Source organism: Drosophila subpulchrella, unplaced genomic scaffold, assembly GCF_014743375.2.
Source record: "Drosophila subpulchrella strain 33 F10 #4 breed RU33 unplaced genomic scaffold, RU_Dsub_v1.1 Primary Assembly Seq354, whole genome shotgun sequence".
In the NCBI taxonomy this organism is placed as follows: domain Eukaryota; kingdom Metazoa; phylum Arthropoda; class Insecta; order Diptera; family Drosophilidae; genus Drosophila; species Drosophila subpulchrella.
This window is the reverse complement of record NW_023665577.1, coordinates 3,156,395-3,171,212: the sequence shown is the minus strand read 5'-3', so window position 1 is coordinate 3,171,212 and position 14,818 is coordinate 3,156,395. Positions and strand designations below refer to the sequence as shown.

General features: G+C 41.9%; 4 protein-coding genes across 7 annotated transcripts in view; 3 read left to right on the top strand and 1 right to left on the bottom strand.

Moving 5' to 3' along the window:
• Positions 1–49: 49 nt before the first annotated feature.
• LOC119561051 (suppressor of lurcher protein 1) overlaps positions 50–14,818 on the bottom strand; it is a 52,064-nt gene continuing 37,295 nt past the window's right edge. Inside the window, exons 5-7 of the mRNA XM_037874883.1 lie at positions 1,354–1,773; positions 863–1,064; positions 50–805 (exon numbers count right to left, since the gene is read on the bottom strand). Coding sequence (XP_037730811.1) covers positions 478–805; positions 863–1,064; positions 1,354–1,773 — 950 coding nt within the window. The 3' untranslated portion in view covers positions 50–477. The remainder of the gene's footprint in view (positions 806–862; positions 1,065–1,353; positions 1,774–14,818) is intronic.
• LOC119561044 (DNA ligase 3) lies at positions 1,743–4,619 on the top strand. 4 transcript variants are annotated; one of them, XM_037874874.1, is made up of 5 exons: positions 1,743–1,784; positions 1,868–2,163; positions 2,252–3,044; positions 3,102–4,370; positions 4,440–4,580. In XM_037874874.1, exons 2-5 carry the CDS (start codon positions 1,872–1,874, stop codon positions 4,549–4,551), a joined length of 2,466 nt encoding a protein of 821 aa, XP_037730802.1. In that variant the 5' UTR covers positions 1,743–1,784; positions 1,868–1,871; the 3' UTR covers positions 4,552–4,580. The 4 variants fall into 4 exon arrangements, with proteins under 4 accessions (XP_037730802.1, XP_037730801.1, XP_037730800.1 ...); XM_037874873.1 differs by having other exon boundaries at positions 1,760–1,784; positions 1,844–2,163; XM_037874872.1 differs by lacking the exon at positions 1,743–1,784 and having other exon boundaries at positions 1,807–2,163; positions 4,440–4,619.
• LOC119561045 (probable cytochrome P450 9f2) lies at positions 4,737–7,422 on the top strand. The gene is made up of 4 exons (XM_037874876.1): positions 4,737–4,989; positions 5,900–6,419; positions 6,476–7,133; positions 7,187–7,422. The coding sequence occupies exons 1-4, from the start codon at positions 4,784–4,786 to the stop codon at positions 7,351–7,353; spliced, it is 1,551 nt and encodes a 516-aa protein (XP_037730804.1). The 5' UTR covers positions 4,737–4,783; the 3' UTR covers positions 7,354–7,422.
• On the top strand, positions 7,797–10,037 carry LOC119561050 (fatty acyl-CoA reductase wat-like). The gene is made up of 5 exons (XM_037874882.1): positions 7,797–7,932; positions 7,999–8,111; positions 8,176–8,686; positions 8,946–9,654; positions 9,713–10,037. The coding sequence occupies exons 1-5, from the start codon at positions 7,857–7,859 to the stop codon at positions 9,801–9,803; spliced, it is 1,500 nt and encodes a 499-aa protein (XP_037730810.1). The 5' UTR covers positions 7,797–7,856; the 3' UTR covers positions 9,804–10,037.

The window sequence follows — 14,818 nt, the reverse complement described above, 5'->3', positions numbered from 1 at the left end:
GCCCATGTGAAGATTGCAGATAGCAACAAGTGGTCCGTTTATACGCTTACCTATATTGTGAACTTTGGATTTGGAAATAGCATTCATTTCCAGAATTTTAAGTTCTCAGCAATCCAAAAGTATTTTCTTAAAGTTCAAATAATATTCAATTATTCTAAAAAGTGTTTCACAATTTTTTGGCTGTCTTAAGTATATATATAAAAATTTCTCTATTTCTGTATTTTGAGTTACTGAGTTCGCGAACTATATAACGTGGTGTAAACGCAGCTAGCGATGGCAAACTTTTCTATCGATTACTTTTGTTAAGACCGATATTTGTTGGCGCTTATTTTAACTGATGGTCATTATACAAAATTTATAAATGGTTATCCTATCCGCCCAAAACATTACAACCAATTACGCTCACCAGATCGTTTTCTATGATGACACCTACTGGTTATAGTCGTCTGGTTAAATTGTATCTTTCGGTTGACCATTTTATTGGTATGTTTTATAAATGCATATGATATAAAAAATGAATTTGGTTGGGTTAACAACCGGCTGTGTTGAAGCTGTTGAAACAAAGCTTTGCATGGAGGCATTATCTCGCAGATCGGAGTTATTCACCGGAATGGTTTCGAAGGTAAACAGGGCGCGAAATCCGATGGCCACGAAGCGATCATTCGAATGCAAGGTGACTCGAAAGAAGCGCCCATCCGAACGCATTTCAAAATCGGGAAGCTTCCCACAGTATCTGCTAAACTTTCGATCCGTGCTCATAAAGTTGGAAAACTCAATATAGTCGCTGGCGGTCTGGTGGTCACAACTGGTGGGTAAACAGGACATTAAAAAATATCAGAATTTAATAATTAAAAAATCGTACTTTCCAATCCCTTCTATATCGAAATAGGTGAAATGCAGAACAATTCTCTCGTCGCTGGCTCCGTAGAAGTAATAATTGCATACCACATTTTCCAGATAAAACCCAGGAAAATTGGGAGAGTGAAATAGACCACTAATTCGCTCACTGCTATTGTAGACGAAGGAGCAGTCCTCCATCTGGACGCCGGACATGATGCCAAAGTCTTGAAACGAAAAGGGTTGTTTTAGTGGTAATAATCGCTTTGAACGCATTCTAATTCCAAATAAAAAATTCTCAAATTATCTTTTTTTAGTTACTAATTAAATTTTTAATAATGTGCTTAGAAATAAAATCAAATAAACTTGGATTTTTTAAATAAAATGTTTTTATTTTAAAGGTTTCTCTCATACTTCTGGTGGAATGTGAGAATAAATGGAATGTGTAATGTACGCCAGTGGAACCCGGCTATAAGTGACTCAGGCGGTCGGAACCGGATCAGTGGAAACACTTACTGGTTAGGAATCGGTACTCCGCCCGAAATCCGTAGTACTGCACCTTGTTGGTCATGGCGGGCGGATATTTTCCGACGAACTGCAGGTGCATCTGCGAACCGCTGGACATCAGTGGCTTCGGTAAAAAGGCGCCGCACAGCAGTTCCTGGGTCTCGTACCGCCCACGCACCTCGGAGACCACGTGGAGCGCATCACCCGGCTGGCAGCCGGTGGAGTTCTCGTGCTCCGTGGGCACGTTGAAGTCGTGGAATCGGATCTGCACCCTTTCCGGCGGCTGGGCTTCGAATTCGTAACGGCATTGGAGGACTCTCGAGCCGCCAATTAAAACGGCGCCGAGTGCGTGCTTCGCCATCAACAGCTGATTGGAGTCGAACGTGCCCGATTTGTTTACTCGTGAGTCAAAAGTCTGCTTGCATTGTTCTACGAAATAGGTAAAGAATATATACTTTTTAGTACCTGCGCGTATGCTGTCGCTAACGAGGCAAGCCAGATTCCTAACTCGACTCGTCAGCAGAAACATGGCTAGCAAGCGGATGCACCACGAAGACAACAAGTTGGACACCTTCCGGCAGATCTGTGATGAAATAGCCGGCGAGCCGAGTTATCTGAAAAAGGTGGAGAAACTGCAACGATTTTTCGCTAAGGGCAGCAGTGGCCAGGGCTTCGGGGGCGACACCCTGCTCTGGGTGCAGTTCCTCATCCCGGCGGCCAACCAGCGGGTCTACAATCTGCAGAACAAGGCGCTGATCAAACTCTTCTCGCGCATTTTCAATGCCAACCAGCAGCAAATGCATCTGGATTTGGAACAGGGCAAGTTATAGTCCCTCTACTCGGGGAACCTTAATCATCATTATCCCATCATTACTTTTTCTCTTAATTAACCTGTGGTTTCCCATAGATGGAGATGTTTCTGAAACACTGCGCAAGCACTTCGCAGCCTCCAGGAAACTAAAGCCCCAAGCGCAAAGCAAACTCTATCTGCAGGAGGTAGAGGAGCTGCTCAAGAAGCTGGAGGAGCGCACCAAGGAGGATGAGCAGACCGATCTGCTGCAGGAACTGTGCAGGAAAGCCACCGACCTGGATCTGCGCACCTTCATCCGCCTGATTAAGCACGATTTGCGGATCAATGCACGTGCCAGACACATTCTGGATGCCTTTGGGCCTGAGGCCTACCCCGCATATCAGTCTTCCCGGGATTTGGAGGCAATTGTGCAACAGTTCGCTGGCAAGGAAAATAAAAAGGCTGCTAACAGCCCGATTAAGAAGGCCAAGAAAGCGAACCCTAGTGGAATTCAGGTGATGACGCCTATATCACCCATGTTGGCCAGTGCCTGCAAGTCGGTGGAGGAAGCCTTCAAGAAGAGCCCCGCCGGATTGTACAGTGAAATCAAGTACGACGGAGAGAGGGTTCAAATCCACAAGCAGGGCGAGGACTTTAAATTCTTTAGCCGCAATCTAAAACCCGTAGTGGATCACAAAATAAGAGCTCTAAAGGAGCACATACCGCGTGCCTTTCCGGGAGCCGGGGAAATGATTCTGGACTCTGAGATCATTCTGGTCGACACTGATACGGGAGCACTGCTGCCCTTTGGCTCGTTGGGCGCCCACAAGAAACAGACATTTGCCAATGCTGCCGTGTGCCTATTCGTTTTTGACTGCATACTGTACGATGGCGAGGATTTGACCCAGCTGTAAGTGGTAAGGCTTTCGGGAGTAATAGCTTCTAATAATAAACCTTACTCTTCTAGGCCATTCCGCAAGCGACGGGAGATCCTCGAACAGAATATTAAACCAATCAAGTCCCACGTACAGCTTTCGGAATCGGAATTCCTTAAGACTAAGAGGGAACTGGCAATTATGACGGCCAAGGTATTGCACGCCAATCTGGAGGGAGTGGTGCTGAAGAGTCCCACCAGCACCTATCAGCCTGGCAAACGAAACTGGTTAAAGGTCAAGAAGGATTACCTTTTTGATGGCAAGATGGCTGATACGGCGGACTTGGTTGTCCTGGGGGCCTGGTATGGATCAGGGAAGAAAGGTGGTGTACTGAGCATTTTTCTCATGGGTTGCTACGACACATTTGGTCGTTTGTGGAAGACTGTGACGAAAGTTCACTCTGGCCTGGACGATGCCACCAACGCGGAGGTACACGAATCCCTTATCAAGCTAACCGAACGTGCCGATGCCAACGCCACGCCCGATTGGCTGCTGTGCAGCAAGTCCTTGGTGCCAGATGTCCTGGCCAAGGATCCCCTCAAAATGCCAGTATGGGAGATTACGGGCGCAGAGTTCACCAAGTCCGAAGCGCATACGGCGTCCGGCATCTCGATTCGGTTCCCCAGGATAACCCGTCGGCGCAGCGATAAATCGGCAAAGGAGGCAAATGATCTGGCCCATTTGGAAAATCTTTATGATGCCTCTAAGAAGAATGTGAACGTGGATCTTCTATTGGCCAACTGCGGAAAGGACGACGATGCGCTGAATCTCGAAAAGACGCCACAAAAGGGGAAGAAAATACAAGGCAATCAAACTAGTAGCACTAAAAATCTTAAAAGATCCATAACTGGTTCGGATGATGAGGAAACAGTTGCAACGGTAAGCAAACGCAAGGAGCCGAAAGTGGAGCGGAGCTTGTCGCCCTCGCAAAAGGGAATGAAGGACTTTTTTAAGCCCACTAAGGAGGTCCAATCACAAGTTAAGACGGAACCAAAGGAAGAGCAAATAACGCCTAATAAAGAGGTCAAATATAGTGTTAAAAAGGAACCAAAGGAAGAGAAAATAATGCCCAGTAGGTATGACCAATCTATAGTTAAAAAGGAACCAAAGGAAGAGAAAAAAACACCTGATGCCAAAAGCAAGTTATTCGCTGGTTTGGTGGCCCACTTTGCAATGGAAAAGGGTTCAAGCAAGCTGAAGGAACAATTTTCACAGCATGGCGGATCTTGTACAACAGAACCACGGAAAGCGAATCTGGTATTTTACAATACAAACGAGGCAATGAACCTGGAAAAGCTTAGGTGAGGTCTAGAGATTCATTGAATCTAAAAATATAGTTTTTGATTAATTGGCTTCCGTTTATTTTTCAGACCGCTCTATCGACGCAGCTGCCGGCACTTGAATGTTAGCTGGCTCCAAACCTCTCTCGAGACCCAGAGTCGTCAGCCTTACCCACTATATGCTGTGATGTTAGAACGCTGAGTGCCTTGTGAAATCGTTGATACTTATAAATACATGCTTGCTTAAACCGAATATATGTATATTATAGACAAGTATTTTATCAAATGCGGTGTACATATGACTGCATTTGGCGGCAGAGCACAAAGCTCTAATCAAAAGCTCTGCGTAGCGAAAACAAAACGCTCCCAGTTGCTTGTGGCGTAGTTAGTTTACTTCTGGACGCTTGGATCGCCAAGCGAAGCGCTCATCCAGCATGTTGTGGGAATTCCTGGCACTTTTTGTAATCGCCATAGTCTTGTTCTATCGTTGGGCTGCCGCCAACAATGATTTCTTCAAGGATCGGGGCATCCCCTTCGCGAAGCCAACCCTGTATTTTGGCAACATGGGCGACATGTTCTTGCGAAAGAAAGCCATGTTTGATATAGTCTGCGATCTCTATTCGAAGGGCGGTAGTAACAAGTGAGTCGATTTCATTTATATAAATTTAATAAAAAAAATTGTTGTAATTAGTTTGTAATTCAAACTCGTTCAAAGCATTTGTGTATCTAGTTTATTCAAGATTGCATTGACAATCGTAGGTTGTCAAGGTCAAGCATGTAGTAATCTATCTATCTATCTATACACATATGGTGGGTGCGGCTGCGTTCGAGTAATTATTGAATTGTGAAATACACTCACTTAAATTTGGTAAAACGTTTATCTCTGCAAACAAAAGTTTGTATATGTATTTATGTACATATTAAACTCCAAATGTATAATTGAGCAGATAATTTTATTAGCCATGCTAAATGCTTTGTTATCAGTTGGGTCTTGTTTAATCTTATCAATTATACGGCAGCTTTAAGTGTTGCTTGTTACGGAGCTTATTTACTGTGTCCATATTTAGATAGGAAAAATAATTGATAACATTGTTGCTAAATTGTTAAGTGATAACGCGTTTATCTACCCCTTAGTGGTCCTCTTCGGTCAACCTATAGATTTATACCAGGATTAATGCATTTTTGATTTTAAAAAATGCGTCAAAATAATTACATCAATTAGTGTTACTTACTGTATTACAATAATAACTTCCCAAAATAGAAATTGTCATGTATGCCTTTGAATCTTATAGTCGAAGGACTCGACTATAGCGTTTAATTGTTTTAATTTACTTCCCCAGTCAAATACAAGCAGAGATAACCATAACCATACATAATTGGTCATAAATGTTAAATTATATGAATAGGTAATAAATAATTTATACCTATCCGTAAAACACATTGTCTTATCGTTATCTAATCTTTCGAATGCACGCATAATACTTTTTTAATATCAGTTAAATGAGGCACAAAAAGCTTATCGGACATTAACCTTGATTTTTTTATTTTAGGTTTTTCGGTATCTTTGAGCAGCGACAACCATTATTGATGGTACGCGACCCAGATATTATAAAACAGGTAGCCATAAAGGACTTTGATCACTTTATCAATCATCGCAACGTGTTCGCCACCAGCAGCGATGATGATCCGCATGACATGAGCAACCTTTTTGGTAGCTCCTTGTTCTCAATGCGGGATGCCCGGTGGAAGGACATGCGGAGCACTCTGAGTCCAGTCTTTACAGGCAGCAAAATGCGTCAAATGTTCCAGCTGATGAACCAGGTGGCCAAGGAGGCCGTGTCCTGCTTAAAGCAGGATGAGTCTTCTGTCCAAGAAACGGAACTGGACATGAAGGACTACTGCACACGATTCACCAATGATGTAATCGCTTCGACAGCCTTTGGGCTGCAGGTGAATTCGTTCAAGGATCGAGAGAACACCTTCTATCAGATGGGCAAAAAGTTGACTAAATTTACCTTCCTGCAAAACATTAAGTTTATGTTGTTCTTTGCACTGAAGAGTCTCAACAAGGTAGGTCAAATACAAAAAATGTATTACCCTGACTAACATTTTTATTCATTTTATAGATCCTAAAAGTGGAGCTCTTCGATAAGAAGAGTACCCAGTATTTCGTCCGACTGGTACTCGATGCCATGAAGTACCGACAGGAGCACAATATTATCCGTCCCGACATGATCAACATGCTGATGGAGGCGCGTGGTCTGATCCCGTCGGAGAAGACCAAGACGACTGCCGTTCGCGAGTGGAGCGATCGTGACATTGTGGCCCAGTGCTTTGTCTTTTTCTTTGCCGGCTTCGAGACCTCAGCTGTGCTAATGTGCTTCACCGCTCATGAGCTGATGGAGAACGAGGATGTGCAGCAGAAGCTATTCGAAGAGGTGCAGCAAGTTGACAAAGACCTGGATGGCAAGGAGCTAAACTATGAGACTATCATGGGCATGAAATATCTGGATCAGGTCGTTTCAGAGGTCTTGCGAAAGTGGCCACCAGCGATTGCAGTTGATCGAGAGTGCAACAAGGATATCACCTACGAGGTGGATGGCCAGAAAATAGAGATTAAGAAGGGGGATATCCTCTGGCTGCCCACATGTGGTTTCCATCGTGATTCTAAGTACTTTGATAACCCCATGAAGTTTGATCCAGAACGTTTCAGCGAGGAAAACAAGGATACAATACAACCAAACACATACTTTCCCTTCGGTTTGGGTCAACGAAACTGCATTGGTAAGATGGCTGACTTCTAACCCTGGTTAATTCTAAAAATGTTTTCCATATAGCTTCCCGTTTCGCTCTTCTTGAAGCTAAGGCCGTCATCTATTATCTTCTGAAGGAATTCCGTTTTGCCCCAGCCAAGAAATCCTGCATTCCAATGGAGCTGGCCAGTTCAGGGTTTCAGTTGTCGCCCAAAAATGGATTTTGGATCAAACTGATTCAGAGAAACTAATCTTCAAGATATATACAAATAGAATAATCTATTTTGTTAATTGTTGTGTATTAAAGAAATTGACATTAACATTTAAGTTTATATTACATTTATGATTTCCATAAACTATAAAACTCTTAAGCGAAGTATCAAGTATAATTGTTAAATCTGACAGGCAACTACAATGTCAGGCAACTACATACAAAATTGATCAATATATAAATAAAATAATTTAACAAAACAAAAAACAAAATATAAGAATTATCTTTTTTGAATTGTATATATTGCTATAAAACTTGTATACCTATATCGGTTTATTTTAGTTTTCAAGGTTCTTTATAATTACTATTTCAATTTTATTCGCAAACTTAATGAAAAATTGCAACATTCTTGTCGCGTTGCTTCTCGTGGCAAAGTTGCATAATTTGTAGGTAAGAAAAATAGTATAAATAATTGTAATTAAAAAAGAACTTGGCATTGGATTGAGAGATCCCACAGAGTGAATATAGTTTTCGCAGCACAAAATGTCCAGTGAAATTTTTAGTTTTTATAAGGACAAGACGGTTTTTTTAACAGGAGGCACAGGATTGCTGGGAAAAGGTGCGCAGTGAACTAAAAATAAACTAAGAAAGAATATTATTTCGGTTCTGGCCGGTAAAATTTCAGCGATCATAGAAAAGCTGTTGCGGTCGACAAATGTGAAACGTATATATATCCTGGTGAGACCCAAGCGGGGTGAAAATGTGATAGGACGGTTTGAGGCATGGGCGAAAGACCAGGTGGGTGCAAGTGAAGGCAGCACCTAGTTATGTGTGATGGCTATTCCTGGTCAAATCTCTGCAGGTCTTTGAAGTTCTGCTCAAGAACAAGCCGCACGCACTGGAGCAAGTTACTCCAATTTCTGGGGACTGCTGTGCTCCGGACATGGCCATCAGCGAGGCGGACCGAAGGATATTGATAACGGAAGTGCAGGTGGTTATGCATGGAGCCGCTTCGGTTAGATTCATAGAGCCACTGCAGCAGGCGTTGAACATCAACACGAGGGCGGTTCGCCTTATGGTTCAGCTGGCCAAGGAAATGCAGCGCCTCGAGGCCTTCGTCCACGTCTCGACGGCATTCTCCAACTGTGTGGTACACCAAATCCAAGAGCGTTTCTACCCGGAGAACCTCACCTGCCCCGTTGATAAGGTCCTCGACCTGAGTGATTCCCTCGGTGGGGAGATGGTAGAGAAGATTGCACCGGCCTTACTCGGAAAATACCCAAACACATACACCTATACCAAGGCCCTGGGGGAACAGGTGATTCAGGAGGAGGCCAAGGACCTGCCAGTCGGCATTTTCCGACCAGCCATTAGTAAGTACATAAATACTTCCCGCCTACTCCCAAAAAATATAAACTTTTACTAATTTTTGTTGTATTGTTGTACCACATTCGCATGCATCGTGTTTATAAGAAATTTACATCCATGTTTTGATGTTATTTCCCAGATAAGACTTTCAGTTTAGTGAAAAAGTATAGACCGTTAAAAATTGAGATTCAAATGCTTTATATTTAAAGCCTTTTGAACCAATGCTCTTTTATATTTCTAAAATAATCCCTCTTGGAATTTCAGTTACGTCCACTTTTAAGGAGCCTGTGCGTGGTTGGATTGATGGCTTACAAGGACTGATTGCGCTAGTCTATGGCACTGCTTACGGGATCATCCACTTAGTACTTCTTAATCTTAAAGTTAATGTTCCCTTAGTTCCTGCTGACTATTGTGTCAACGTGGCCATCGCCACAGCTGTCCAGATAGCCAAGATCTCCAAGCAGATCAAAAAGTGTGCAATTCCTATTTACGCCTTTTCAAGCTGCCAATCGAATACAGTGACTTATGGAGGCCTTACGGAAAAATGTTACCAAACTTGGCTGCATAAGCCGGCTGAAAATATGATTTGGTACCCATTTAACCATAACATCGCTTGTCCGTATATTTATGACATCGGCACCTTCTTCTATCACTTTCTGCCCGGATTTCTGATGGACATCGCGTTGCGACTGAAAGGTCAAAAGCCGATGATGGTAGAAAAATATCGAAAGATCGACGAAGGAATGAAAAGCTTGTTTCCCTTTACAAGCAGGAACTTTCTCATAGAAACAAATAATACCGACCAGCTGTGGCAGTCAATGTCGCCAGAGGATAAGAAAATGTTTCATTTTGATATGTCGACACTAGACTGGAACGAATATTTTACGAGCGTCATGCTCGGGATCAGGCTGTACTTGTTTAAGGATCTCCCGACACCAGAATCCTTTGCCAAGGGCAAGAGACTTTTATCTAGGTAAGTGGATGCTATTGATGTTTAGATAGATTTTTATGGCCTACTTTGGTTTTCACAGGTTTTACGTATTGGATACAATTCTTAAATTTCTTATCATTATTGTAGCCGGTGCCTTTGCTTGGTTCTTATTTAACCTAGCATTCAATTAAATTTGCTAGAATAGAGTTTAAAACGAAACATGGTACAAGGCAAATATGATTATTTTTCCACTATAAGAAATAAGTTACTTCTTGATGGATCTCGAAGTTGTAAATATATTTCGTGTACAAATAAAAATATATTTTTATGTATCAGATCCCCTCTGTATCAAAAACGTAACATTTTGTTGTTGTGCGCCGATGTATTGGTAAGGTTCATAAATATACAAACGTGTCTCGAAAAAATGTACAAAGTTTGCTGTTTAAAGTTTACGAGATATATAAGGTATTCAAATGCGTCTCTATAATCGGGGCGTATAACTACTATATAATTAGGAAAAGGCAAATACAACACAAACGCGTCTGCACTTTGATTTTTATACCCGTTACTCGTAGAGTAAGAGGGTGTACTAGATTCGTCGGAAAGTATGTAACAGGCAGAAGGAAGCGTTTCCGACCCCATAAAGTATATATATTCTTGATCAGGATCAATAGCCGAGTCGATCTAGTCATGTCCGTCTGTCCGTATGAACGCTGAGATCTCGGAAAGTATAAAAGATACAATACTGGGATTAGGCATGCAGATTCCTAAGGTTCCTGCGCAGCGCAAGTTTGTTTCAGAAGAGTGCCACGCCCACTCTAACGCCCACAAACCGCCCAAAACTGTGGCTCCTACAGTTTTGATGCTAGAACAAAAATTGTAACTGAAATGTGTTGTCCTCATCAATACCTACCGATTGACCTAAAAAAAGTTTGCCACGCCCACTTCATTGCCCACAAACCTCCCACAAACTTCAAAAAATCGTAAATATGAACGCGGATATCTCAGAAAATATCAATGATAGAGAAACGGGATTTCAGATTTAGATTCCGTAGGCTTGAGCGCAGCGCAAGTTTGTTACGCCAATATGCCACGCCCACTCTAACGCCCACAAACCGCCCAAGTCTGTGGCGCCCACAATTTTCATGCTAGATAAAAAATTTTAACTGAAATGTATTGGTCTTGTCAATACCTATCGATTGATCTAAAAAAAAGTTTGTCACGCCCACTCTAACGCCCACAAACCGCCCAAGCCTGTGGCGCCCACAATTTTCGTGCTAGATAAATATTTTAACTAAAATGTATTGGTCTCGTCAATACCTATCGATTAATTAAAAAAAAACTTTGCCACGCCCACTCTAACGCCCACAACGCTTAAGTCTGTCTACCGCCGGTATCTTCGTTTTCTTTTGGTCCCTTTAGCTGAGTAACGGGTATCTGATAGTCGAGGTACTCGACTATAGCGTTCTTCCTTGTTATACCCGTTACTCGTAGAGTAAAAGGGTATACTAGATTCGTCGGAAAGTATGTAACAGGCAGAAGGAAGCGTTTCCGACCCCATAAAGTATATATATTCTTGATCAGGATCACTAGCCGAGTCGATCTAGCCATGTCCGTCTATCCGTCTGTCCGTCTGTCCGTCTGTCCGTCTGTCCGTCTGTCCGGATGAACGCTGAGATCTCGGAAACTATGAGAGCTAGGCTATTGAGATTTGGCGAGCAGATTCCTGAGCTTCTTACGCAGCGCAAGTTTGTTTCAGTAGAGTGGCACGCCCACTCTAACGCCCACAAACCGCCCAAAACTGTGGCTCCTACAGTTTTGATGTTAGATAGAAAATTTTAACTGAAATGTATTAGTCTTGTCCATACCTATCGATTGACCCAAAAAAAATTTTTCTACGCCCACTCTAACGCCCACAAACCTCCCAAGAAAAAAAGCTATGACGTCAGAGCCAGACAGTGCGAAATGTTTTTACGCGTGTATGTGTGTGTATGTAAATAGTTGCCGGCCGAACTTAGCGGCAAAGAGAAAAGCACTGCCGGCGCTCAGAGAGAGCAAAGTGCGCGGCTAACTTATTCTATTGAACAATGAATTTGTCACGCCTACCCTAACGCACACAACGCTTAAATCTGTCTTCCGCCGGTAGGTGGCGCATTTAAATCTCGCTTTGCTGCTTGCATATCTCCATTTCCCTTTGGTCGCTTAAGCTGAGTAACGGGTATCTGATAGTCGAGGTACTCGACTATAGCGTTCTCCCTTGTTTTTTTTATAAATTAGGCAGTCGCAAGCCACTCATTATCTGGACATTCACCAAACACTCCAAACACTCACCACAACTTCAAGGCGAAGGCGACAGCGTTTTCCAATTAGCCAAATGGACAGGGCCCCACGCCATTTGACATATGTGCGGATCCGATCCTCTGGTCAACAAAAAGTGACAGCACCTCGGATTCTAATTTCATTGTAAGATGGGCAAGCCTAATTGTTTTCTCCGCAGGTCAGCTGCAATTCTCATACTTTAATGGGCCATATTCAAATGGACTGGGGATATTCTTCATCTTTGGAGGGTAAGTAAAAGTTTACGACGCGATATTTACGACCCCGTCTGCCTAGGTGAGACAATTGGTATTTGGGATCAGCGTTCGGGTATAAAAAAGCGCTGAGGAACTCTCATTCAAGCATCAGTCGTGTAACTAAGAAAGCTGGAAAGTTAAGCATGTGGATTCAAGAGCTTCTTGCGCAGTGCAAGTTTATTTCAGCATGGTTTCACGCCCACTCTAGCGACCAAAAACGCCCATATCGATAAAACCTGACTAGCACCCACATCACTGTGGACGGCAGTACACGTAGTGGCGAAGCGCGAAAGAGAGCGTGCGAAGACAACTACTATATATAGCCGCAGAATTGAATATCTGCCATTATGGTCCGATCGTAACTAGTGATACACCAATCGAAAGGTATCGCAAAAACTAAGAAGATTGCATACCAAGACTTTCGAAGTATAAATGTGTTTGGGAGAAAAAGCGGTGAAAGTGTAAAAGTAAAAATTTAGAAAATTGGAGCTGCTGGATACGGTGGGGATAAAAGCCCTCGGCTGTTTAGCTAGTTTTATTTTTACTGAGAATATGCGTCGTATGACACCTCATTTGTTGAAATCCGATGTCCCGTTCAAAAGTAATTCAAAAAACAAGGTTTTCTTCTTCTTTCCAAAATGAAAATGTTTGTCCCTTTGTTTGTGGGTTTGTATGCATCCCTTCTTAGTTTTAGGGTTTGAACACCCTATGGGTGTATAAAGTAGCTTGAAATAGAAAACGTTTGTTTTACGACTTTTGGAAAAACCCGCTAGTTTAGTGGAAAATCCAAAAAAAAAAGCCAGATTTAAAATGCTTATAGTATCTAAACAACTAATGCTACATAAACGTGCTATATATCTCTGAAAAGATAATTTAATTTGCTAAATACCCTTGATATAGTAAAGTTGTCTAAATATAATAGATTTAGAGTTATGACAAAAAGTTATTTTTTAAAACCACTTTTTGACTTTTTTCTCAAAATTGAGTCGAACGATTTCTTTTTAAATTTCAAATCATATAGCCCTTGAGATTCCTCAACTTTTGATGTATAACACTTTTTGCCCTAAAAATTTACGTTTGGAAGATATTAAGCGATAAAAAGTGTAACTTGTTTCAGCTCCGTATACGAAATATTTCATACTTATTGGAATAAACAAGAAAAAAACGAATTTGATGAAAAATATTCTTATTAGATTTTTTCAAACGGAAAATCTGTTATGTTATGTTATCGAAATAGGAAACTTGATCTATTTGTTCTACCACTTTGGAAAAACCCGCTAGTTCGGCGGGAAAAGTAAGAAACGACAGATTTCTCTTGGAATCTGAAACTATACAGCCCTTGAGATTCCAAACTTGTCCTATTAAAATAGGTAAATGATGCGATAAAACTTGTTGTGCCTAATTTAAGGTGGATTTCAGCTAAGATTAGGGGTCGAATCTGTGTGTTTGGTTTTTCAATAGCCAAGCCATATGGGGACGACTCCTAGTCATGGTATTGGGGTACTTAAACTCTTGAGCAAAAAAAACTTCTGATATCAAAAAAAAACACCTCTTAACGAGGTAGAAAGTAGTGGCGAATGCGCCTTTAACAAAAATTTCTGATATCAACAATTGTGACGAAAAATAATATTGCATTCGATAAAATAAATAAACTACATTAAATTTATGTATTCGGCACGCTACAACAGAAAATGTACGTGTAGGTAAATAAATATTTACTGTTGCGGGCCGAAGTCATAAATTTAATATAGTTTATTTATTTTATCGAAGTAATATCATTTTCCGTCACAATTGTTGATATCAGAAATTTTTGTTAAAGGCGCGTTCGCCACTACTTTTTACCTCGTTAAGAGTTGTTATACCCGTTACTCGTAGAGTAAAAGGGTATACTAGATTCGTCGGAAAGTATGTAACAGGCAGAAGGAAGCGTTTCCGACCCCATAAAGTATATATATTCTTGATCAGGATCACTAGCCGAGTCGATCTAGCCATGTCCGTCTGTCCGTCTGTCCGTCTGTCCGTCTGTCTGTCCGTCCGGATGAACGCTGAGATCTTGGAAACTATAAGAGCTAGGCTATTGAGATTAGGCGTGCAGATTCCTGAGCTTCTTACGCAGCGCAAGTTTGTTTCAGCAGAGTGCCACGCCCACTCTAACGCCCACAAACCGCCCAAAAATGTGGCTCCTACAGTTTTCATGCTAGAATACAAATTTTAACTGAAATGTATTGTTCTCATCAATACCTATCGATTGACCAAAAAAAAAGTTTGCCACGCCCACTTGAACGCCCACAAACCGCCCACAAACTTCAAAAAATCGTAAATATGATCGCGGATATCTCGGAAAATAACAAAGATAGAGAAATGGGATTTCAGATTTAGATTCCGTAGGCTTGAGCGCAGCGCAAGTTTGTCACTCGAATATGCCACGCCCACTCTAACGCCCACAAACCGCCCAAGCCTGTGGCGCCCACAATTTTCATGCAAGATAAAAAATTTTAACTGAAATGTATTGGTCTTGTCAATACCTATCGATTGATCCAAGAAAAACTTTGCCACGCCCACTCTAACGCCCGCAACGCTTAAATCTGTCTACCGCCGGTAGGTGGCGCATTTCAATCTCGCTCTGCTGATTG

Bases quoted from the DNA above. Each gene is read 5' to 3' on its own strand.
- LOC119561044 (XM_037874872.1), top strand. From the start codon at position 1,818: ATGCTGTCGCTAACGAGGCAAGCCAGATTCCTAACTCGACTCGTCAGC. The intron at 2,164-2,251 runs GCAAGTTATAGT...GGTTTCCCATAG, and splicing joins GCATCTGGATTTGGAACAGG to ATGGAGATGTTTCTGAAACA. The intron at 3,045-3,101 runs GTAAGTGGTAAG...TTACTCTTCTAG, and splicing joins GGCGAGGATTTGACCCAGCT to GCCATTCCGCAAGCGACGGG.
- LOC119561045 (XM_037874876.1), top strand. From the start codon at position 4,784: ATGTTGTGGGAATTCCTGGCACTTTTTGTAATCGCCATAGTCTTGTTC. The intron at 6,420-6,475 runs GTAGGTCAAATA...TTCATTTTATAG, and splicing joins CACTGAAGAGTCTCAACAAG to ATCCTAAAAGTGGAGCTCTT. The intron at 7,134-7,186 runs GTAAGATGGCTG...TTTTCCATATAG, and splicing joins GGGTCAACGAAACTGCATTG to CTTCCCGTTTCGCTCTTCTT.
- LOC119561050 (XM_037874882.1), top strand. From the start codon at position 7,857: ATGTCCAGTGAAATTTTTAGTTTTTATAAGGACAAGACGGTTTTTTTA. The intron at 8,687-8,945 runs GTAAGTACATAA...TTGGAATTTCAG, and splicing joins CATTTTCCGACCAGCCATTA to TTACGTCCACTTTTAAGGAG. The intron at 9,655-9,712 runs GTAAGTGGATGC...TGGTTTTCACAG, and splicing joins GGCAAGAGACTTTTATCTAG to GTTTTACGTATTGGATACAA.